General features: G+C 44.3%; 1 protein-coding gene across 2 annotated transcripts in view; it reads left to right on the forward strand.

The window, feature by feature from the left end:
- Positions 1-313: 313 nt before the first annotated feature.
- Positions 314-22,606, forward strand: part of BACE2 (beta-secretase 2) — a 55,776-nt gene continuing 33,483 nt past the window's right edge. For both annotated transcript variants that reach the window (XM_049835066.1, XM_049835065.1), the window contains exons 1-2: positions 314-694; positions 21,746-21,834. In XM_049835066.1, coding sequence (XP_049691023.1) covers positions 383-694; positions 21,746-21,834 — 401 coding nt within the window. In that variant the 5' untranslated portion in view covers positions 314-382. The remainder of the gene's footprint in view (positions 695-21,745; positions 21,835-22,606) is intronic.

Genomic DNA, 22,606 nt, shown 5'->3' on the forward strand with positions numbered 1-22,606 from the left:
CCCACCGTGCCCGTCACGCTCCGTTAGCGGGGCTACGGGCTGGGCTGAAGCCGAGCCGGGGAAGTTTCTCCCGCGGGCGACGTGCCCGGAGCAACTTTCCCGTACGATCCCCGGGCAGCCGGAGCGGCCGGGGCCCCGGCCGCTCCGGCTGCCCGGGGATCGTACGGGAGAAACGCGAGGAGGAGCTCGCTTCGGGGGAGGGGGAGATGAAGCCGGGGCGTGGGGAAGCCGCTCCCTTTCTTCTTCCTCCTCCTCCTCCTCCTCCTCCTCCTCCTCCTCCCCCCGCCCCTGGCTGCTCCAGTCTGGCAGCCAGGCGGCCGCTGCCTCTGGCCGGAGCCGCTGCAGTTGGGAAGAGCCCGCCGGCCGCCGCGCTGCCACCGGGATGGGGACCCCGCTGGCGGCTCCCGGCCTCCTGCTCCTCCTGGCCGGCACCGCGGGGCTCTCCCGGGCTTTCTTCTCCCTCCCGCTCCGTGTGTCCCATCCGGTCGCTCCCGGCGGGTCACCGCCCGCCCCGGTGGTGTTGCGACCGGCCAGCGGCAGCCGGCAGCGGGATCCCCTGGGTGGCGCGGACGGCTTGGCCTTAGCCTCGGATCCCGGGGGCAGCCTCAACTTTTTAGCCATGGTGGAGAATCTTCAGGGGGACTCCGGCCGCGGCTACTACCTGGAGATGCTGATCGGGACCCCGCCGCAGGCGGTAGGAGCGGGCCGGGGGCTGCGGGCGTGGCGGGGGGGGGGGGGGGGGGTAGAGGACGGGGACGGCAAACTTCTTCTCGGTGGCGGGAGTCTCCCCCCCTCCCCCGCCTTCCCAGCCCTAAACGCAACTTTGTCCCGGCGCTCAGTGCTGGCGCCTCCCCCCCACTCCCGACCCCCCCGAAAGACGGTGCCGGTGCCCGGAGCGGCAGCAGCGAGTTTCCGCGGCCCGGCCGGGCGGGAGGCGCCTCCCCGCCCTCCCGGGGCCCCGGCGGCGGCGGCGGGGAGGGGTTGTGGGGGGGGTGTCGGTGCGGGCAGCGGCTGCGGGAGGCTGCGCTGCCCCGGCCCGGTGACCGAACCCTGCGGAGCTGGTCCCCGGTTTCATGCTGTCTCATGGCGTTTTGATTCGGAGCGAGTTGTTCCGGCAGTGGAAATGAGTGTGGGTTAGAGTCAGGGGGTGGTTTTTTTTTTTTTGTTGTTTGGGGTTTTTTTGTTGGTTTGCTGAGGTTTTTTTAAGCTGCTTTGCATTGTGATTGGGTGCTCTGATAGATCCTGCCGGTGCCCCCGGGAGAAACACTCGAAATCTTCCTGCTAAACTAAGTGATGGCTAGGCAAAACCAGCCCTTTCTTTCGGGAATTCATGTGTTGCTCATTAATAACACGAAGAACGTGTGCGTTTTGAATATTGTTTTCAAATAGACCGTGTTTCCTTGAATCGTCCCTTCCATCTGCTTTCACCAGCATTGCTAAAGTTTTTTTTGGTTTGGTTTTTTTTTGGTTTTTTTTTTTGTTTGGTTTTTTTTTTTTTTTTTTTGCAATGTAGCTGCTCTTTCATCTGTGTCATGAGATCCCAGGAGGAGCGGTGCTGGGCAGCTGGTGGGGATGACTGGTCAGCTGAGTGGGGATTAATTTCCTGAAAACCCTCGGGGCTTTCCCTCAGAACTTCACGTTTGCTTTGGGAGTTTAGGTCCTTGCGTTCCTAGTGTACACAAAAAAGTCCTTATTCTTCTGCTTTAGCTCCTCTACGTAATAAAAAGCCAATGAATGCCGAAATGCCTAGCCAACAGGGAGCGCCCAGCCGTTGTTGCGTCTCTGGACTTCCGTGAGCTCTTTCTTTTTTACACCTTCAATAGAAGAGGATTGGCCACATCGTCACTCTAATTGAAAAGTATGATGGTAGGATCAATACATGTATTGAGAAAGGGTGGCGTTGTTTTATGCTCAGTAAATGGAGTTTAACAAAAAAAGCTAACTACGTCTGATGTATCAAGGTGTGGCCCGATAGCCACAGAGGCCAAGAGATAATTTTTCCTCCATGTCGTGCGCTGTATACTTGACTAGTTCTGTTAGTGTGGCGTTGTGTGTGCTTCATTACTTCAGGGAACATTCAATATTGGTTTCTGCCAGAATCAACATACCAGATTTGATTAGACTAATAATCCAGTTCGGTATGTCTTAAATGAAAAAAAAATTTTAGGTCGAAAAAGTGACTATCAAGCATATCATCTCCTTACATGTCTAGAGGGATTCTGAAATTGGAAGAAATGGAGAAAGAAGAAAATGACAGGCTTTTGATAATGTGACCGGAGGTCTAAGAGGGAGAAATGTGCTGCCCTCAGTACACCTGGAGGCTTCAGTTACGCCTAACAGCTAGTATTACGTGTATTACATGGGATGTAAGGTTTCAGATAAACTTGCCTCAGTGACTTTTTTTCCCATCTGGAAAAAAAAAAGCCCTGAATCTGGTTGCGAAGCTTCTACTATTTTGAACCGGTTCTGAGTTCTCACGAAGTTAATTATTTAAAAGACCGCCAGTGGTGTTTAGCACATGTGAAGTTTTATTCACGAGTAGGCCCACCGAGGTTGTAAGTAAGGTTATAAATGCGCTTGTGTTTCCAAAATCAGATCTTGGCATGTAGTGACTCAGTAGAGTGCAGTTAAAATTTATTCTCTACTTTTGATGGAGATGAATTTTTTATCTCGTTCCCTGCCTGAAACTGGAAGACTTAAAGATCACAAATGTACTTGTTTTTCTGCTTTGCAATGAATAGTATAAAGCTGCAAAGGCGCTACAGGCTAGTGCTACTTGAATCCTTCACAGCGCTTATACTAAAAGCAAGTATCTTGATACTGCCAAGAGCTGGGATGGTGTTAAATTCCTCGGGCGAGTAGTTGCTGGAGTCAGACTGGGCGATGATCAGGTAGAAAAGGAGAGATGTCTGTTATCGATTTAAACGCTCCTCCCATCCCGACTTTGCCTGACGTTAGAAGCTGCAGTGTCAAGTGATGCTTGGACACCTGCCTTTAGCCTTGCACCCCTCTGGCATGGGACTTTCTCCCAGGCTAACTCCCTTCCTCAGCCAGGCCTCCCCCAGGACTGCCGAGCCCACGCAGGGGGTAACGCTGCCCTGACGCTTTGCCAAGGAGGAAGAAGGATACTGGCAACGAAGAAGAGCTGCAGAGCAGCATGGCTTCGCTTCTGCGCTGTCGGAGCAGAAAGGCGGATGGCAGAGCTGCTGCTCCAGACGGTGTCGCAGAGAGGGGACGGGTAAATGCAAACAAGGCAGTAGTGGACCAAGACCAAATAGCAGGTTGTGAGAAAAGGCACAAAGCTTAATGTCACGGTTACAATAGTGTTGGTGCCTGGTAACTTTGAAAGTGTGTGCGTTAAGTGTCGAAAGGTACTGTGCCAGTATGGGGAATGAGCGTTTGTGAAAGACTTCAGCGCTACTGAGCTTGCTTTTCTGCTCAATTGCGTTTTTAGAAATTTTCCTTTTTTAATTTCCATTCTTGGAAGGAAGCTACTACAAAAGAATTTCATTTTTCAGGTCATTTAAGGCACGCCGTTTGGCTTTTGTTCCCATTCCGATTTGTCATATAGCGGATAAACACAGCACAGAACTGAGTTTCACAATGGCAGTTCTGAAATACTTGTTCTGACGATATAAAAATAGAGCAGCTGTGTGAAGTCAAATTTATTTTATTTCCAAGAGAGGAAACTTCAGTGCAGTCAATCCAGTTTTGCAAAGTGTTTGCAGCCAAAGTGTTTCTCATCACTTCCAGTTTTATAACAACAGTATCCTTCCTAATCCTATCAGATCTCCAGACTGGCTACCAGGTCAGTGTCAGCTGTCATTACCCCCATTAAATCTCATTCATTCACATGCACATCTACTTAAGAATTATGTGAAAGGTGAAAAAGAAGGTCTATTGTATTGAAGAGTGTGATATATTTGTCTCTTACTTCACGGACATGTTATTATGTGTCCTATACCTGACGGATTATGTGCTTTACACCTGTCTGTATAGGTGCGCTTCTTCCAATTCCAGATTGAAATAAGAGGTAGCAAGAGCACAATATGAATTGTGTGCACTGTTCTTACTACTTATTTCTTTAAATAATCTGATGGAATTCCTTTGCTCTATCTTTTATTATTTTGCCTGCCCTGAGATTATAAGCACTGTGAGGAATCGAATCAAAGATCATTTAGGGTTTTTTCGTTATCTTCACCGCAGTTCTCGTCCTAGGAGTTTTGTTTCTCCAACGAGCTTTTGACCAACAGAACAGTCAGACTCCTGAAGGACCCCATGTTCTTCACAGCTTTCTTGAAGTCCATCTGGACTGCATTAAATGTTTGCAAAGAAAGTACTGTTGCCTCGTCTTGCCTCTTGTGCTAGTCTTCATTGTGTGAGGTAATGGTAGTCCTGCCGGTCTCACTGTGTTTCCAAATTGTGTTTTTTATTGAGACCAGGTAAATGTTATTCCTGCAACTTCATTGCGAAGAGAGACCAGGCGTGTGCCTTCTGAGAGCTGAGAGTCACGTAGCTGCGCTCTTATTAGCGGGTATTGAAACCACAATAGGATCCGACTTGTGCTCTGAATGCCACGGCTTCTTTTTGAAATTACAGTGTCAATTTTTCATTCTGTGCATGAAGAGGTTTCAGCTATTGTTTCTCCTAATGGCAGCTTGTTCTGTGCAGAGGGTGAGCAAAAACCTGTCCTGTAAACTTGCTCTGAAGTTTTCAGGTCAACATCAATGTTGGGTCTAACGGCCTTCGCTGTGAAACACAAACTCCAATTTCTGTGTAATTGGTGGGAAGTTACCTTTCCTTCAATTTCTTCCAGCTATTAAAGAAAAAAAGGATAAAGAAGGATATGTATTAAACACCTGAAGTGTGTCATGGAGTCTTATAATTTATAGCTCAGTATTTTAAAGGTGATGAACATGCACATTAGCAAGTTCTGAACACGCAGCCATTCTTCCTTAACTGTTGATAGCTCTTATTTCCTGAGTGTTGGAAGGAATGAAGATTGTGAGGGAAGATTCAACTGCTCTTGTAATTTCATCGCTTCACTAGTCTTGCTATATTAGGTGATAAGGGCCTGATTTCTGGAGCTGTGCTATTACCTAAGAAGCTAAGCTCTGCTTTCTTAATTTTGCTGAAGGGGGGTTTACTGTCTTTCTAGATACAAGAAGTTTTGCAAATGTGATCCTTCGATGTTCAAATACCAGAAGACAAGCTCCAACTCAAGTCTCTCTCTCTCTCTCTCTCTTAATAAATATGTAGGTCTTTTGTGTTTATTTTTGAGCTCTTCATGAAAGCTGAAAAAAGGAAGGATTGAGGGGCAAAGACAAGTGCTCTGGTATACTGGAGTATTTTGAGGTGTCAGTGTCAAAATCCCTCCAGATCCATCTAATGCAAGTATTATTGAAATGCAAAATAATCCTGTTGTTAAATGGTAAGTTGGGTAGATTTTGGTTGTTGTTGTTGTTGTATGCCTGCAAAATAAAAAGGACAAGGACCTGAAAGTTGTAAGGCAGGACTAATATAATGATGTGCTATGGTGCAGTGGGGTGTAGTGTATTTTTGACCAAAGACAAAGCAAACAAACCTACCAGGTTTGGGTTGACGGAAAGGTCCCTGCCTTTACAAATTAGCATTCTGGCACCTCATTCCATACAAAATTAGCCCTCGCTAAAGGGACGGTGTGTGAAATTCCTCTATGTTTGGATGTTTGGGATTATTAAGGAAGAAATCTTTTTTTTTTCCATGGCTTTTGCGGGTTTTTTTTCCTTTTTTTCCCCTCCTGTAACCAGAGGGCTGTGCGCTCTAGGGACAATGTCTGGCAAGACAGATTTAAAAACTACTACACCCTGCAGGGGTCTTTATTTTCGTGAAGGGCACTTATGACTCCAAGTCTGTGAGGACACGTTAGCTATTACATTGCCTCCACATTTTATTATCTTTGAAAATTTCTCACTTATTGTAGGTGAAGCGAGCCTGACCTGAAATGTTATCTGGTCATTGTCGAGTATCGCTACGTTTGAAAAAGGAAGCTGATACAATGGCATACCCTTGCACAGGTGCATCTCCAGTATGAATCGGACATACCTTTCTCCCTTTTCTTACTGGCTGTGAAATACATGTTTAATCATAATTTGTGTAAAGAAGTAAAGGAACTTGTTGCTCCTAATTCTGCCCAGATTAGGACTTGAGATCAGAACTTCAAAGTAAAGGAGGCAGCACTCAGCTGCCTCAGAAAAAGGAAGTGGTTTTTCCTGCCATTGATGGGACTGTCATACATCTTGCTGCTTTTCAGCCTGGTGTTGCTACGTAGATCTGAGCTCACGAAGCAAATGCCGTATGTGTTCTACAGATACCAGACTGCTGTTAAAATCAAAAGTTTTACATTTGAATTTGTATCTGTTAGTTCAGTGTCCTTCAAAGCACTTGAAATAGCCCAGGACCAAAATAGATTTTATGTGCAATTTTTTGCACATGAATTCCCTTAGTTTTAAAATAACAAGTTAGCTGACTCTGTCTCCTCTGCATATGCCTACATCGCAGCCACCCGTGCGGCGAGGATTGCGGCGTTAAAGAACTGAGCTAGTAGAAAGCGGCTAACTCGGATCGGTAACAGCCTAGTTGTGACGGTGGGGACCTCCACACGAGCGATCTGCTGTGCTTTTCCGGGTGGCTCTGCAACACGCAGTGAGCTCCGCTACTGCTGCCAGCGCCTGAAGTAGCTCGAGCACGTCTGTATCGACCGTGTGGTTTGGTTTTGCTATGGCAGCGGCTGCGTGCTCTGCACAGCGAAAGCTCTAGCAGCCCAGAACCGCCCGTGAGCCTTGCAGAGGAGCTTCATAAACTCCTTCCTCTTGGGACAAAAGTTTGGCCGCTGAACCTGATACTGCCCACGCGCCCAGCGTGGCTTCCTCCAGGCGTGGCTGGCTGATGGGCTTTTGGCCGGGCTCGTCCCAGGGCAGTCGTGTAGCAAAGTCGGCTCTCGTGCCTTCAGAAAGCCTTGGGCAAGAGTCAACGCTTGCTCCCTCTTTGCCAAAGGTTGATAAAACAATACTCTTTTCCCCCCTTCTCGCTCCTCCAGCAGAGTTGTTCCTTCGTTCTTCCTTTTGCCTGTCACTCTTTCTCCTGCTCTCACTGCCTCTTTATATCTTTTACCGGGAGGGTGGCGGGGGACAGATGTTCTAGAGCTTGGTTTTGCTTTTCAACAGTCCTTCTCAAATAGATGAAACCTGTGGGGTATTGCAGAGAGGGAATTTGAGGAAAAGAAGCTAGATAGGAAAAATCTTATTTGAGTGAAAATTACAATTCATTGAATACAATTAATGTGTCATAATTAAAAGGCTCTTTTGAAGGGAATCTGTTAAGACAGTAATTGCTTTCTACAATCCTTTTTTTCCCCTCACCCCTGCTTTCTAATAATTTGAAATGATGAAAAATAAATTACTCACAGATTTCTTTTACTCGTTGCTCAGCTTGTGAGTACTAAAATTAGTTCATTTTATTTAGCTTTATGGTTGGTTTAGTTTTGTACCTACTTACTAGCAAAAACTGCTGTTAAGCTGGGCTGCATGTGTTTAGGGAAAAGTATTTTTCTCAAAGTCGTTGCTAGTCTGGTTTTATTTTTAAAAGAGCAAAGGTATTAACACTGCACTAACACTTGGTAAGCTTCTCCTTAAAGACACAAATGCATCCACTCCTAGGGATCTAAAACTGCTTGATAGCACTACTTTCTCCCATTGGCATTTTTGTTTTAAAGAAAAACGGAGGACAACTCAAGAACCAAGAGTCACCTCGCCACTTGAGGGAGGGAGCAAAAGCCTTCTCACATTAAAAGTCAGCACCTGCCATTTGACAGGGAAAAAGTAATGGAATCCTTTTGGTGGCTGTCTCTCAGATAATTCCTTGATATTTGTTTGTGGGTCTGCCTGAGAGAGTGGTCCGTAGAAGAGTGCCTCGGAGCCAGCTGCGGTGCTGCGGCTTGTGCTCAGGCTTACGTCAACGCCAAATGCGAGAATTTTCTTGCCCACCCAGGCTCTTTCTGCTTCTTACTTTGCTACCATAGGAAGCTTCATACCAGAGATGATCAGCCATTTGGGGCTTTCAGAGAACCAAAAGGCTTACCTGCTAAGCCATTGTATGGAAGGTTGGGTCCTGTGTGTCCCCCCCTTGAAAATTATATTGTGGTATTAGGGAAGAAAAAAAATACATCAGGTCAGCGTAAGGTAAATTTTGAAGATTGCCTTTGGCAGCAGTAGTTTTGGCATAGAAAATAATATACTAGAATGTTTATTTTGACTGCAGGCTTCGGATCTATTTTCAAAATTGCCACTGCGAAATCTTGAGGGAGATTTTTTCTCTTATTTTTTTTCTACCTAATTGGAAACTTTTAATTCTGAAATTCCATTATGATACCTGTTGATAGAGAAACCTTGACCGTCAGTGTTTGTGGCTTAAGAAATTAACAGCCGTAGTGTCTTTTCAAGACAGAGCATGCTATACCAATTTGGAAGGTCTTCAGGGCAATGTTACTATGCTGCTTAAGCATGGTATGGAAAGACTTACGCTTTCATTCACTGTGCTGTCTAGTAGACGTCTGCTACGGGTAAGAGTGAAATGTGAGGCGTGTCAGAAAAATGAATCATCAGTCTTGCTGATACTTTTCTGTGACTAAAGAGATTTTTATTTAACTCATTCATTTTTCTTCTCGGTGACTCTCGGGTTGCAAATAAGCCAGAGGAGTCCAAAGGTGGTCACGCTTCCCAAAAATCTGAGAAGTGCTGTATCAAGATAATGTCTGATGCAGTTCCAGTGCTTCAGTTTATGTGTCACAGAGTAACCTTCTCATTACTTCACGGTTGCAAAGTCCTTCAGGGAATAACACAAACAGCTCGCATGATCCAAAGTGCCAGAGTTTTGCATTTGGAGTGCTGAGATAAATGGCGGGGGGGGGGGGGGGGGGAATTTCTCAGCAGCCGTAGTTATGAATGCTGGCACATGTTACATGTTCCAGCTAAAGTTAACTCTCATTTGCACTCTGCTGAGCCTTTGGGTTGGCAAGTGACCAAATACTAGTGATACTACCTGTGCGTTTTTGTTCAGGTTCGGAAACTTTCTCCACAGCAGGCATGCAAGACAGCCTTCGCTGTTGCTAATGGGTGAACTTCCACAATTCCAGTGGCCCGAGCACCGTCAGCTCCAGTGTGTAGGCAGCAACGTGGCTGCGCTTGCCACCTTCTCATAAAATGTTGGAGCCCTGGGCTGCGGTAGGACCTGAGGTACCATCACCACACAATGGGTTGTAACCCCTGGCCGAAGTAGAAGACAGCTTAGGCCTACATACAGGTTGATATGCGGAGGAATGGATAGTAGGAAGCTGTCTTCTGTGTGTTGTTGCAATGTGTAGTAACAGACTTTGTCACCCTGAGAGCATGAAAAAGTCTTTTAACTTCCTGCCCTACAAACTCAACCTGGTATCTGAAAATAAAGCTGTGTTCCTGCATGCCTCTGTGTTCTCCTGTGTAATAAAGATTTTTATAGTGGAACTTGGTTAACAATTGTAATGATGTATGAGCCACAGGCGAAGCTAGTTCATTTCCCAGAGCTGCTGCCTCTACAGTATTAGCGAGGGTAAAGAGTAAAGTGTGCATGTTTGAGAAGGAGAGAGAGAAATAAATGAGTCCAATAGCAGGGGGAGAAACACTGCTGCTTTTAAAAAAAAGAATTTTAAGAAAATTATATCTTATTTCACTTGAGAATCAAATCTGCCTTTTAAATTGCCCTGCCAAATTTTTAAATAAAAATGTTAGAATAAATATGAATAAAAAAGACTGTTCATATTTTTAATAAATCAAACACATTATTGTGACATCGCTTAACAGCTGGTTTTTTCCCTTTTTTTTTTTTTTTTTTTTCCTCCGATCAAATAGTCCTTCCTGGTATTATGGAGTGGAAAGCTGCTTTCTGTCTGCACCTTTGAACTCCCCTGTATAATTCCAAGAAATACCCATGATGACAATCAAATTCTGCTCCTTGGTAATATCCTAAATAGGTCAGGTGGAATGGGGAGCAAAAGCCTTCTGTCTGTTGTATTCCCTTTATTAATTACCAGGAAAATAAAAAACACTGGAGTTGCATCACCTTGTTTGTGCTCTGAGACCTGGGGCTGCCTGTGGACATTCCTGTGGCTGCTTAAGACGGCACGGACCAGCGGGCAGCTGCCTGACCCGATGCCTTTCCCCAGAGATGTGGCACAGCTTTTCTAGCAGGAAATACAATCAGAATAATGAAATTCCAGAATTCCAGTCCTTGTGGTTGACATAGCTGTACTTGCCTTTTTTTTTTTTCCTCATTTCTTCCCTCCCTCTCCTTGCCTGCAGCAACAGATCCAGTCATGTCCCTTTGCCGTCCATATAGTAGCAACCCAGGAGGTGTTGCGAAAGTATGTGATCGTGCCTGTTTCTGGGCAGAAAGGGAGGAATGGAGGTGGGAGCTGCTGTGGCAGGTGGGGAAGAGGTAGATCAAGGGAGTTAAAGGATCAGTAAATGCCAGGACCAGTCTTTTCAGCTCCCCAGGCTGAAACATACCAGTTTGGCAATATGAAATACTGTAGCAGCTCTCATATGTTAAACAAAATCTGACAGTGCTGCAAGTCCAGTCCTGAAGAACACGTGGCATTTTTATAGCAGAGGTCATGCCTTGAAGTACAGGGAGTTCACGGTTGCTTTCCCAAGGTGTGTGCTAATTTATTTACCTCTCTATGTCCAACAGTCTTGGCTAATCCGTGGATCCCAGTGTGTGAACCTGGAATTGGTGTTAGTTTTCTGGCCTCCAGGAGGGAGAGACTGCTTTCACACCCATGAACTTGACATAAGCAATAAGGTGGGGGTTCCCATGTCATCATTGGCTTTCATGTTTTGGGAAAGTCGGTTGTTTCACTGTTGCAGTGTACGGGTAGGGAAAGCCCAAGAAAAATGACTCTTACCCACTTTGGTTTTGTTACAGTGTTTCGGAGGAATAACTGGAAAATATCAGATAAGCGTTCAGTGTCCTCCTTGAAGAAAAGCACTAAAAAAACCCATAAGTAAGCCCCTCCTGAAAGCAGGCAGTAGGTGCAGCTCGAAGGACGTTATAACGAGCGGCCCCGCTGTGTGGGTATGGCAGTGCTGCTGGGAACAGCCTGTTCTGGGGAGAACGGATAGACCTGGCGTGTCAGGAGTCTCCTGCCTTCACCTCTTCTTCTAGCAGCTCTCCAGACTTTGAAAAACCTTTGTTAACAAACACCTGTCTCCAAAACTAACATCTTGACAGGGGAGGGGAAAAAAACCTGAAAAGAATCATGTCACTACTATGAGTTGATGGGGGGAGGAGAGGGAAGAGATCAGACCCAGCGTGCAGCCTTCTCAAAACTCTGATTTTTCTCACTGCTGCCCTGCCAACTTCTTTTTCTTCCTACCTGTCTCTGAAATGTAGCCTTTTTCAAAGTTAATCACTGCCTTCAAAAGTTTCTTAAATATTGCAGGAGCAGCTTTGGCACTTGGTTTCACATCTCTAGTGCAATTTGAAATCCAGGGTCTTACTTAAATTGGAGATTGAAGTTCAGATCTTTGGTGCAAGGGAGACCTTTTAATGGAGGTAGAAGTACAGGAGCGAGACTGAATCTCTCCTGAGAAGCTTCTGCCTGCTGCTGAAGGGCAAGGGTACTGTGGTGTCTTTGACAAAAGGGAGATTACAAAAAAAAATAACCGCGCTCATGAGGCTAGAGATTCCTCCTAGCCTATTCTCAAGAACATTAGGAATGGCCTTCATAAGCTGTACTGAAGTTTGAAACGTGGCCCATGATTAATTCTGTTTTTTCCAAAATGGCACAGTAAACAAGGGCAGTGACTCACAGTGTAGAAGCTTGTACAGCATGAAGAAGGTGTAGTCAGTTCAAGCCTTCTTGACTTTACTTAGTATAGCTTGGCTCTGTGCAAATGTGTAAAACTGTTGCAGTCTTACAGCAGTTGGAGGGGTTGTTGCTTTAGTTTCAAAACAAACTTTTTTTTTTTTATAGTGTCAGACTTCTGAAGCTAGGTAGAAAAGAACTAAAAACGCCTTTTTATTTTTTTTTCAGACAGCACTTTCTCACAGTCTAATGAACAGTAGAGGTAAAGAAAAGGGTGACCTGACAAAATAAATTGGAAGCTAATTTTGGAGAGCAAAAGCCTCAGAAAATTGAAATTCTGAACTGTATGCAGCTTCTAACTGTAATCATTCACTGGGTATAATACATTAACATAGGCTTACTGATTTCATTTCCTTAAAAAAAAAAAAAAAAAAAAAAAACCCAAAGCAAAAAGCCTTCCTTGGCTATCGTACTCTGAAAGGTAGTGTATTAGCATGATGAGTCCCTTTCTCCTTTTTTTTTTTTTTTTTCCTAAAAAAAACCCTCTAAAATTGTTTGACATAAGACTATGGTTTTTAGAAGTAGCATGCCCCAAGTAGTGGTAGTAAACAACACACATAGCAGATGTTTAACCTAACGCACTTGAGGTGGATGGTTTGTTGTTTTTCAGTGAGGTGGTTGTCTGGTTTTTACAGAGAAAGTTTAGCTTCAGGTCAACTGAAGCAATCTGACAGTGGTTTTCTTCAAGAATGAAGCAAGGCAGGCTGCAGTTAAGCACAAGTGCACAGAGGCTTGCTGAGGGAGCTGTCTGGGGACAGCAAAACCCTTTATTCACTGGCCGGTGGTGTCTGTGCCCCGGTATCATGAAATACAGTTGTGCAGCCCGCCTCCGCCACCCTTCTATTTGCTGTGGAGCTAGAAGCTGTCCCGCTCCTCAGGTCCTTCCACAGCACCCATAGCTCCGTTGACCAGTAGCCATCTGATGTGGCTGGCCATTGCTCTGAAGAGTTCAAAATCCTGCCAAGTGGTGCCCAGCAGGTCTGCTCTGCAGTGGCTACGCCTGGTGGTTTCAAAGCAAAAAAGAGATTTAGGTTGAGAAGGTGACTGTGAAATCAGTAACGGCATTCACGAGTGTATCTCCAAGAGTCAGGCTGGTGGTAGAGATGCATTTCAGGCATTTCTTCAGTTTCTTTTTAGCTGTTGAATTATTGAATTAATAGTTGTCTCTCCAACACCTTTGGCCACTGTGTTCTCTGGGGAGGGCGGGGGGAGCTTTGGATGAGATGCTTACTAATTTAGATGTGGCACAGAGCTTAGATGTAGCCCGTCTCTAAACCAAGACTGCGTGGGCACTGAGATTCCTCACGAGTCTTGCAGTTAGATGTGAGAGTTGGTCCCAATGGCATTCGGCTTACGGTCTCCCTGTCTCATCAGTGCTGTACTGTAATTAACAGAAAATTGATGAATTTAATTCCTATACACCTACTAACAGGTGGAAACATGCTTTCGGATTTAACGAGAGCTCTGTGTGTACTTAAGTGCAAATAGCTGATGTCTCCTGCATTCATTCTTGAATTTCAGGGTGTGTTTGTGGGGTTTTTTTAATCTTCTGTTTATCTAGGCCATCATTAATTTTTCAATCAAGAACGTGTTTAGTATAAATATAGACAATATGTATTTTTTCCTCACTCAAATTTGTGAGCACTTGGGTGCCTTACTGCTCTTAGTAAGAACTAACAGTCTATTTGATGTTAACGTGCATTGCTGGCTACACTGGGAAAGGCTGATGAAGATACCAGTTGGCTCACACGCAGCCCCTTTTTTCTGAAAAGTGCGGCTCCCAGGGGGTCTCTGTGGCAACCATACGTCTGTTAAAAGACTATCACAGTTTTGCTTGGTCTTCTCAAACCAGTTCAAGCCTTTCAATGGTTATTTACAGGTGAGATTTTCTAGACCTCTAGATTATTGTTGTTACTGAACTTTCTCTAACTAGTCCAGATCTTCCTTAAAACCTGATGCCTAGAGCAGGGCATGACTTCAGCTGTAGCTGGTTTATGTGAACTAGAGGGTTGCTTCACACACCTAGTTTTTTTGTCAGCTATAGGGCATGATATGGGACAGGGCCTTGCATCTGAAAAAAAAAAAAAAAAAAAAAAAAAGAGGAAAAAAAGGTTAATATTTTCTGAAAAGGCAATGAGACAAAATTGCTACGATTCACACAGCTCTAAGATAAGCAAGTAATAGCTCATGTTCAACAGCAAAGCATGTTCATATAGCATGAATAGGATGGATGTGTTGTATGATAAATCTAGACATAGCAAATAAATTTCAGCCTGAAAAATAAGATACCACATGAGACGGCATGTGCAGAAAGAATGCTAATGTTTAGGGAACCGAAGGCATTGGCAGAAAGGAGAGCGCAGAAATGAAGAATAGATATTTTGTTTTGTTACCAGGATTGATTGGCTGACTATTTTTTTTTGTCTTTAAACCATAATAGCCTTCCCTTATTGTCAAAATGATAATATATATAAAGCACTTCCTGTAATATTTCCCTTCAAAATGACTATTCATCAGTCCCAGAGTCAGATGCTCATATTTCAACTCACAATTTAGTTTAGCAAGTTTATACTTCAAAGCAATCAGTCATTTTAGCATTTGTGTTTTTAATACAAATCTCAACTACAGAAGCACGCAGTACTCTTAAGCATGGATAGATTGGCTAATCCAGATAGTACGTTGTAATCTTCTGGCAAAGAAAGAGATGATTGCTTTTTAGAGAGAAAGAAAAAAAAAAAAAATGAAGTATTCCTCCCAGTCTAGCAGTGCAGATCATGAAAAGATTGAGGGCAAAAGCCTCTGGTCTTCTCCTGGGCCCAGTACAGGTGTGAGAGTGTCCAGGGATAGCTGAGTGGTTTAGGTGCCTGGAGGAAAGAGTGAATGTAACGGTCGTATAGATACGGGGTCAAATCCCAGCTCCTGACACCAGCTGGGAATATGGTGAGGGGACTGACAGCGAACGCCAGACATGCTCTGGTGGGCTTGATCTGCTGCTGCCCTGAGGAGCCTCCATTTGCCACTTGTTCTCCTGCTTACTCCACAACCTACAAACACACCACAGTTTCTGTGACAACATTCCGCTGTTGCAAAAGCAGGAATTATCTTTGGTGATATACTTGACCCTCCTGGTTTGGCCAAGTTTTCATGCTGCAATAAATCACCTTCCTCTGCGTCCCCGGCGTGACGCTGCAATGAAACGTGGGCACCACCTGCTGAACAAACGGCATTAGAAAATCATTTATCTCCATTCCATTTTTCTTTCTCACAATGCCTCTCTTATCTTGGCTGCATGGTTAAACCCTTCTTATGACTGTGGGAGGATTTTTTTTGAGGTAGTAGCAGATAGGTGTGTTTTCACTGGTGAGGTGACCTTGCTCGGGGCACCACAGGAAATACTTCTCGTCCTGGACTCAGCGTAACATGTGGGCCTGCCCCTTCCTCCTCCTCCTCAAAGATGAATTCGATACCGTCCAAGCTGCAGAGAGTTATTTGGCTCTGGGTGGCTTGGACCAGATGACCCCCAGAGCTCCTTTCCAACCCTAACCATTCTGTCAAGCGCTGCAGAGCAGTGAGGACTGGGTTGCTCCAGTCCGGGGACCGCTTACGAGCAATGAAAAATGGGAGAGTCCCGTCCCTGCCCCAGTGTTCGGGGGCAGCGCGTCGGTCTGTTGTACAGACCAACAAACTTACTCTTTTTCGGTTTCAGTCTTACCTGTTCAGCAAAATACGTATAATTCTGCAAGCAGAAATGTGTCATTGTGGAGGCTTTTTCAGTTTATGTCTAACTTTGCAGGCCTCTACATCTAGACGTGCTTCCAAAGATTCCTCTAACTCATCTTTTAATTAGGTTTTATTTCTGTATCTTAAGAGGAACAGATCTATATTACAGCCTAGTCTTCTGAAACTGTTTATTAGAAAGCAGGCCGTACATGATAATTCCAAGTAACACACACACACAAAAACCAACGTACAGTAACTCTGTGCTTAAAAAGCTGCTGTATATTGTAACAGTATTAATTTGTAGAAACAAATTGCTGAAATAACCTGACTGACAGTCTGTGCCGATAATAACACGGAATTCCAACTGTGGGCAAAGACAGCATATAGTTGCTAGTGTGTTTTCTTTTTCGTGTGATAGTTGTAAGCAATTCTTGCCGGATGGGCTGATAATGTAATTAGGAATTGTTGTGTTAAATGAGGCAGTATTTAAATTGGCAACTAATTTTCCTATCTATTAACCAGCTTGAAAAAGAAGAGCTGTTACCCAAATGATTTCTAGCTGCTAATCTCTAACAAGAAACGTAGCACTTCTCTGCACCTTTTTTTAAGCACTGTCTAGCAAATTATTTTCAGTAGGGCTCATTATGTGGGGGACAAAATAAGAAAGAGAGGGAGTTAAGAGATGTTACAAGTTCAGGGATTGTTAGATGGGGAGGACTTCTACTAAACCAGTACATCGTGATGTGTGGTAACAGCTCATGAGCCAGTAATGGGATGCTCGCTATTTATAGTCTCTACATGTGGACAAAAACCCATATTTACTTTGTGATAGTTCACTGTGTAGCATACTCCATCAAGCAGAGTAGGACTTTAAGCCCTATTTTAAGTGTGTGTGTGGGAGAAATCATGAAAGCACGGCAGGACGGGATTTTGAACGGCATGTGAATGTTACTAGTGTGGAATGGTCGCTCTCTTTATTGGGGACGGGAGAGGAGAGAAAAGAAGGGGGCACCCTCAGGTCGAGTTAAAATCCCAGAGAAGGCATGATGGCTTGTAGTTTTTCATCATGAACTCTTGCGGAGAGAGCTTTTTTGGTCTGCTGGCTTGTGCAGCAGAAGTATCAATTGCCCATTATTAAGACTTTGACTGAACCCCAGAGTAAATGTAAGGCTGAATGAGGTTGATTATTATATTTATGGCTCTATCTGTGCAAATCTTATTCCTCCCCCCCCCTCCCCCCCCCCATATGCTTCAGCTGAAGCAGGGATGAAGAGCTGAATACATTTTTGCAGCCTGGTTTCTTCTGCCCAGTGGTGAAACTTTATTGCTTGACCTAAAAGGATCAGACCCATTAACTTGGAAAAAACCTATAATGGATTTTTCCATGGGCCAGTCTTTTAATGGGGATGAAGATTATCTCTAGTTCAGTGTGGGTTACCCAGGGAATCATATCAAAAGCAGCAGCACGACAGGGTTGCATGCAAGCCCTAGGATTCCCACCTGGAAAAGGCTGTGTATGCTAAACTGTGTGGAGGGCTGCTTCAAAGAAATGCATTATGCACTTGTGTAGCCTGTGGGATTTGTTTTGTATATTTTTCTGAAAGTTACCAAAAACTCCCGACCTCAAGCTAAAAACAGGAAAGAGAAATTTGGACTAAGTCCATGTAAGGTGTAGATCAGAACAGAGGCAACATCTGTCCCTGCTAAAGCATGCTAGCAACCTCTATGCAACAAAAATGGAATGATTGCCACCTTTTATCACTTTTCCTTGAAAATGTGAAGGAAGTCACTTTCTGAATGCATGGTGGGATAACTGCAAATTGCTGCTCACCAGGCAGTTAAATGAGGCATAGATAATGCCTGGTGTTGATGACGCTGCGTTGACGCCACTTGCTGTAACAGATAGGGCAGGTACCTGAACCACAGGCAGAGGAAGCTTTGAAAAAAAGACGACAGATCAATAGGTAATATTTTTTTCTGATATCAAAATACAACAATATTCAGCAATGGAAAGCTTAAAAATATTAAAGACATAGCGGTAAGTTAAATTATTGAAGCAGGATAGCATCCAGTAAGTGCTATTTGAAGTTGGCGCTAAACCAAGCACTGGAAAGTTTGAGGGATCCTTGAAGTATTGACAATATGTTTGACTTCCATTTGAAATAAATCATTATGACTGGGGTTTTATCAGTGTCTCTACCCCGTCAGAGTAGCAAAAATATAAAATTCATGACCTAAGGAGGCTTCTGCTTTCAATGTTCGTGACTTTCAGTAAACAGGTTTGGATTTGTTTCTTTTTATAAGCACAACTTAATGGCATATAGATAGAGTGTCAGATTTCCGCTGTAAGTTTGTCGTGGCAGAGGTGGATGTTACTGTCTTGCCTACTCTATAGCTAGGGATCTTTATGAACTTATTAATAATAACGACACTCTTTCCATAGAGGAAATGCATCCAGCAAAATAATCTCCAGATACAATACTATGTGCAGACTTTATGTCCCACAGCTGTAGTAAAGGTGACCTTCAGGGGGGAAAAAATGGCCTTCTGCGTTTGCTGTCTGCTTTCTGCTATATAGGTCTGAAATTGACTTGGAAACCACAATAAAAAAGAAACCAAGGCTTTCCTTCTGTGCCTCCAAAAGCAAAAGGAAAGTAGTTTTTCATTGTTTTTAATGCTGGGCACGTGATCAGTCAGCAGTCTTCAGGCAGTTTCTCCTTCATAGCCTCGTTCAGCCGTGCCTCTCTGACCTTGGCTTTGGCAAAATCTGACTTCATCTGACAGTCTCTGACAAAACAGGGTGATCACTAAATAATCAGCTCTGGGTGACAGGAAGTGATTCACTGGAGGTGGCTGTAATAAACCCAAGGAACCTGCTGCGCCTGCCCGCGAGAGCTCTGATTCACCACATCTGGGGCTTCACCAGGAGGCAGCTGGAGAGGACGCTACCACCGCTGTTGGCTCTGCCTCGGCGGCAGGGTCTTCCGTCCCTGTGACAGAAAGGTAGAGGCACAGAGAGGTATGACCACTCTCCGGCCGTCACAGCTCAGTGAATCAAGTTGAGGTGCCGTTGGTTTCAGTTTTTGTTAGTAAGCTGGGTGGCGAAACGCAGAGGCTGGGGAGTTGAGCACGTAGTGTGTTTGACTTCATCTTTCGGGAGAGGGCAGGGCTGACCTCTGGAGGTGGGGCAGGATAGGCAGCCCTGGACCACAGCTCTTTCACTTGCCACCCTGTGATTCACCAGAGCTTCCCTGAAGCTCCCCCAGCAGCACCATTACACCGGCAGCAGGCAGTACAGAATAAAGTAGGCTTCAGTGGTGACAACATGAAAGTGATTCTTAATGAGACGTGAAGGCACTAAAGAAAATTCAGACCCAAAGGGTAGCCAGGAGAGAAAGAGAACTCAGTAAGTTATACCCACCCCAAAATGAGCTGCTAATCACTGGCACTATTGTGAGGACTACAATAAATCAGTGTCTGCCCTGGCCGCCTGCATCTCATTATGCACAAACATGCGGAGAGAGAATGTCAGCCTCAATAGCGATCTGTCATGTGAATGCTGCTGTGTCCGAGTGGGCTGGCACTTGCATGGTTGGCCAGCTTTGTTTTTTCTTTTTCTTTTTCTTTTTTTTTTTTTGGTGGGGGATATTTATTTTCTTTTGGAAATGTTGATTTGCTCCGTACTGTGGGTAGTAAATTTGCCCTTTTCTTCAGTGATTTGTGAATTCTGTGATGATAACATTGTATTTAAGGTGTGGGGGTAAAATAGCTTTCATACATGTCATATTTAGTGATTGGGGGTTTGTTTGGGTTTGGGGTTGTTTTTTTCCTCCCCAAGTCCTCCTTCGTGTATGGTGTCATGCATATTACTGAAGCTAGTGCAACACCTACATGTTTTTATGCAGCTGATGTACAGTGCCCATTACTCAAGCATCACAGACTGCCTCGGAAAGGCTAATTAATTTAAGCCCTGCAGCACCCCTTTGAGGCAACTTTTGTTGGTTCTGATAGATGCACACACTGTAGCTGCTCTTTGTTATTTATTTTTAATATGATTTCTCTCCCAAAGAGGGGGAAAAAACGAATAGTTCTTACTTTGTTAGGTAGTTGACAAAATGTTAGGCTTTTGATATCGTTGAAATAAAGTATGTAGCAAACTTTGGATTTTATTGCAAGCCATGCCTCAGAGGTTCCTATTTTCTTTTAAAGCCTCAGCTCCTGGAGCCAGGTGAACTTGTAGATGTCCTTTTGTTTTTAAATCTCTGTGCCTAGCTCGTGTGGTTGCAAAATAAATGTTAATATATTGTCTCCGCTTAATCTAAAATCTGGGATGCAGTGAGGCACTTGACTAAGGTGGTAGGTTTGTTTCTTTTTAGTCTTAAAATTTTTGCATGATTAGGACTGGGAATACCAATGCCAGAGTGTGCGTGCAGTTCAGAAGAGAGTCCTATGGATTACTAGTTGGGTTTGTGTTCATGTTTTAATTTCAGAGCTACTCAGTCCCATCCTATATTAACAGGGTAAAACAAGCGTAACCATCTCCTTCTTCCCCCTCTGTGAGCAAACCAAAAATGTTTTTGAACATCGACTCACTTTTTTGGTCTATGCTCAGTCTTAAACTTGTTAATGAAGGATTCACCATATCTTCTCCAAATGCTTTATTCTCCTTTGTCTTTTCTTTCCTTTCTGAGCTCGGCCCTGTTTCTCTACTTCATTTGTCAAAACTAAGCTCATTTCCCCTATTGTTCTCTCTTACTCTTCCCATGTCCACTTTCAGTGCTAGATCCCTAGCTACCTTACGTCTTAAGGAGTGATGAGGACTACCAAAGTGGCTGGTTTGAGCTGACTTCAAACCACGGGCAACCCAGTCCTCATGTCTCACTTCCTTTTACAGAAAAATTCTTAATTCCTTAATATTTTTCTGGGGAGCAGGTGTCCCCTACTGCCTAGGGCATAATTTCGCAATCATTTTAAGCCAACCTGAGACGGCACTGTCACCAAGGGAGGAATCGCCCTTTTCTACTATCTGCTACTACCATCTCTTTTCAAGTAGCTGCTGATATGGCAGATTGCTAATTTTTTTAATTTTTTTTTTGGTAACAGTAGGTGAGGAACCTGATCTGATTTGCGTCACAGCCCCATGGGTACGAGTGCTTATGCCAAGAAGCCCTGGGAAGCACCCAGCCAAGAGCAGGGGAAAAGTGTGACCGCTGCTTTTGGTAGCAGTACAGTCTCTGACTGACTTAAATTATTATTTAATGACGCTACATTTAATGTAGTTTCAAGGTCTCACTGAAAGAGGTGATCCTGCATCTGGCTGCTAGCTCCCGTGCTGTCACCTTCTGCTTTGTGTTAGCACAAGCCATCATGCAGCTGTGGTGAACCAGCCTGGTTACCTGAGCCAAATGGGGAAAGGAGACGTCTCGTTTTGTCTGTGTGGTTTTGTTAGGCAATTTTGGGGCCTAAATCGTCCTCCCAATTAAGCAAACAAGTGGCCCTACTCTTAGGCCACCTTTCAATCAATGCTTTCCATAGTGTTTATAAATCTGCCATCCTATTTAAAGGCGGTGCAGGCTGTGGTAGGTTGCTGCTCCTCAGGACGAACTGGGCATTGTTCCCATGCTCTCCAAGCCATGAAGCAGATTCATGCTTCTGCTTATTTCTGCTCAGACTTGCACTCACCCCCTACCTTGAAACCTCATAAGCTCTAAGACAAACAGTGCTTTAAAAAGTATGCAATTCAGCCTGTGTCCAGGATGTGCCAGGTTACCAAGACACGTGTGTTGGACCAAAAAGAAATTTGAGATAGTTGTGAACTCACCTGCTCTGCAAATATGGACTTGGTGGGTTTTTCCCCTTCCAGGAACATGAGTATGTTAAAGCACTTCAGCATGATCAGCTGTTTTGAAGGGGCTGCAGCAGTATATCTTTCCCAAAAGTGACACTTTGTATTTCATTTTCAGAGCAACTTTCATCATGGTTTTGAAACTGAAGGTAGTTTAGACAAAAACTTTAATGATTTTTTGTTTGTTTGTTTGTTTAGTTGGATATGAAAACCACCTCTCCTTTCTTCTGTTTCGGCAGTTAAATATTCTGGTTGACACTGGGAGCAGTAATTTTGCTGTAGCAGGTGTGCCTGATCCTGATGTCACCTCCTACTTCAATACCAAGCTGTAAGTACCTGTTCTGCACGGCGTGATGGGTTAGGATGTCTTTTAGACTCTGGCTCCTCCATGCAAAAGAGGATGATAAGGCAGTTCGTGGGGCTCCTGTGACGTCCCATGAGAGTGGGATGTTTGTTGCCGGAATGGGAAGATTGGCTTTGCCTGATGCAAAATCCTGCCTGACGTCATGAACAGTCACACTGATGGCAGAGCAACTGAGGTCTGAGCACAGTGCTGATTAGAGCTGGAGAAAAGGGAAGAAGATTACAGGGTAAAAGTCACACCAATTTCAGGCAATTTCTTATTTGAATAGTCTGGGAAGGAATTGAAAGTTTAAATATACTTTCCCATTGTTTACAAACAAAACTTAAAAACCAGTAATTGTATCTGTTACTTGACATTTCATCCAAAACCAGAATTAGTTAGTCAAAAACTAATTTGTGGTTTAGTTTGGCCAAAGGCCTCAATCAGTTAGTGATCTGGACAGACCCTGCTGAATCTGGTTGTTTATGAGGTATGACTTGGTGGGTTTGGTGATTGTTATGCGCTAAATTTGCTGTGTTTAGCATGAGCCAACATTAGTCACAGCCAAGCACAGCTTTGTCTGTCTGAATCACTTTCCCTCCTTTCTTCCTTCCTTTCTGCCCTTCTCTAGTTTCAATTATTTCAGGTAAACTTCTCCAAAACACAGTGTCTATCTTTAGCTGAAGCATATGACTAAAATACTTATACGATTGGGAGGCTGGAGAGTATCACCATTCCTATTACCTCTTCATGTATT

Source organism: Accipiter gentilis, chromosome 32, assembly GCF_929443795.1.
Source record: "Accipiter gentilis chromosome 32, bAccGen1.1, whole genome shotgun sequence".
NCBI classification, from domain to species: Eukaryota; Metazoa; Chordata; class Aves; order Accipitriformes; family Accipitridae; genus Astur; species Astur gentilis.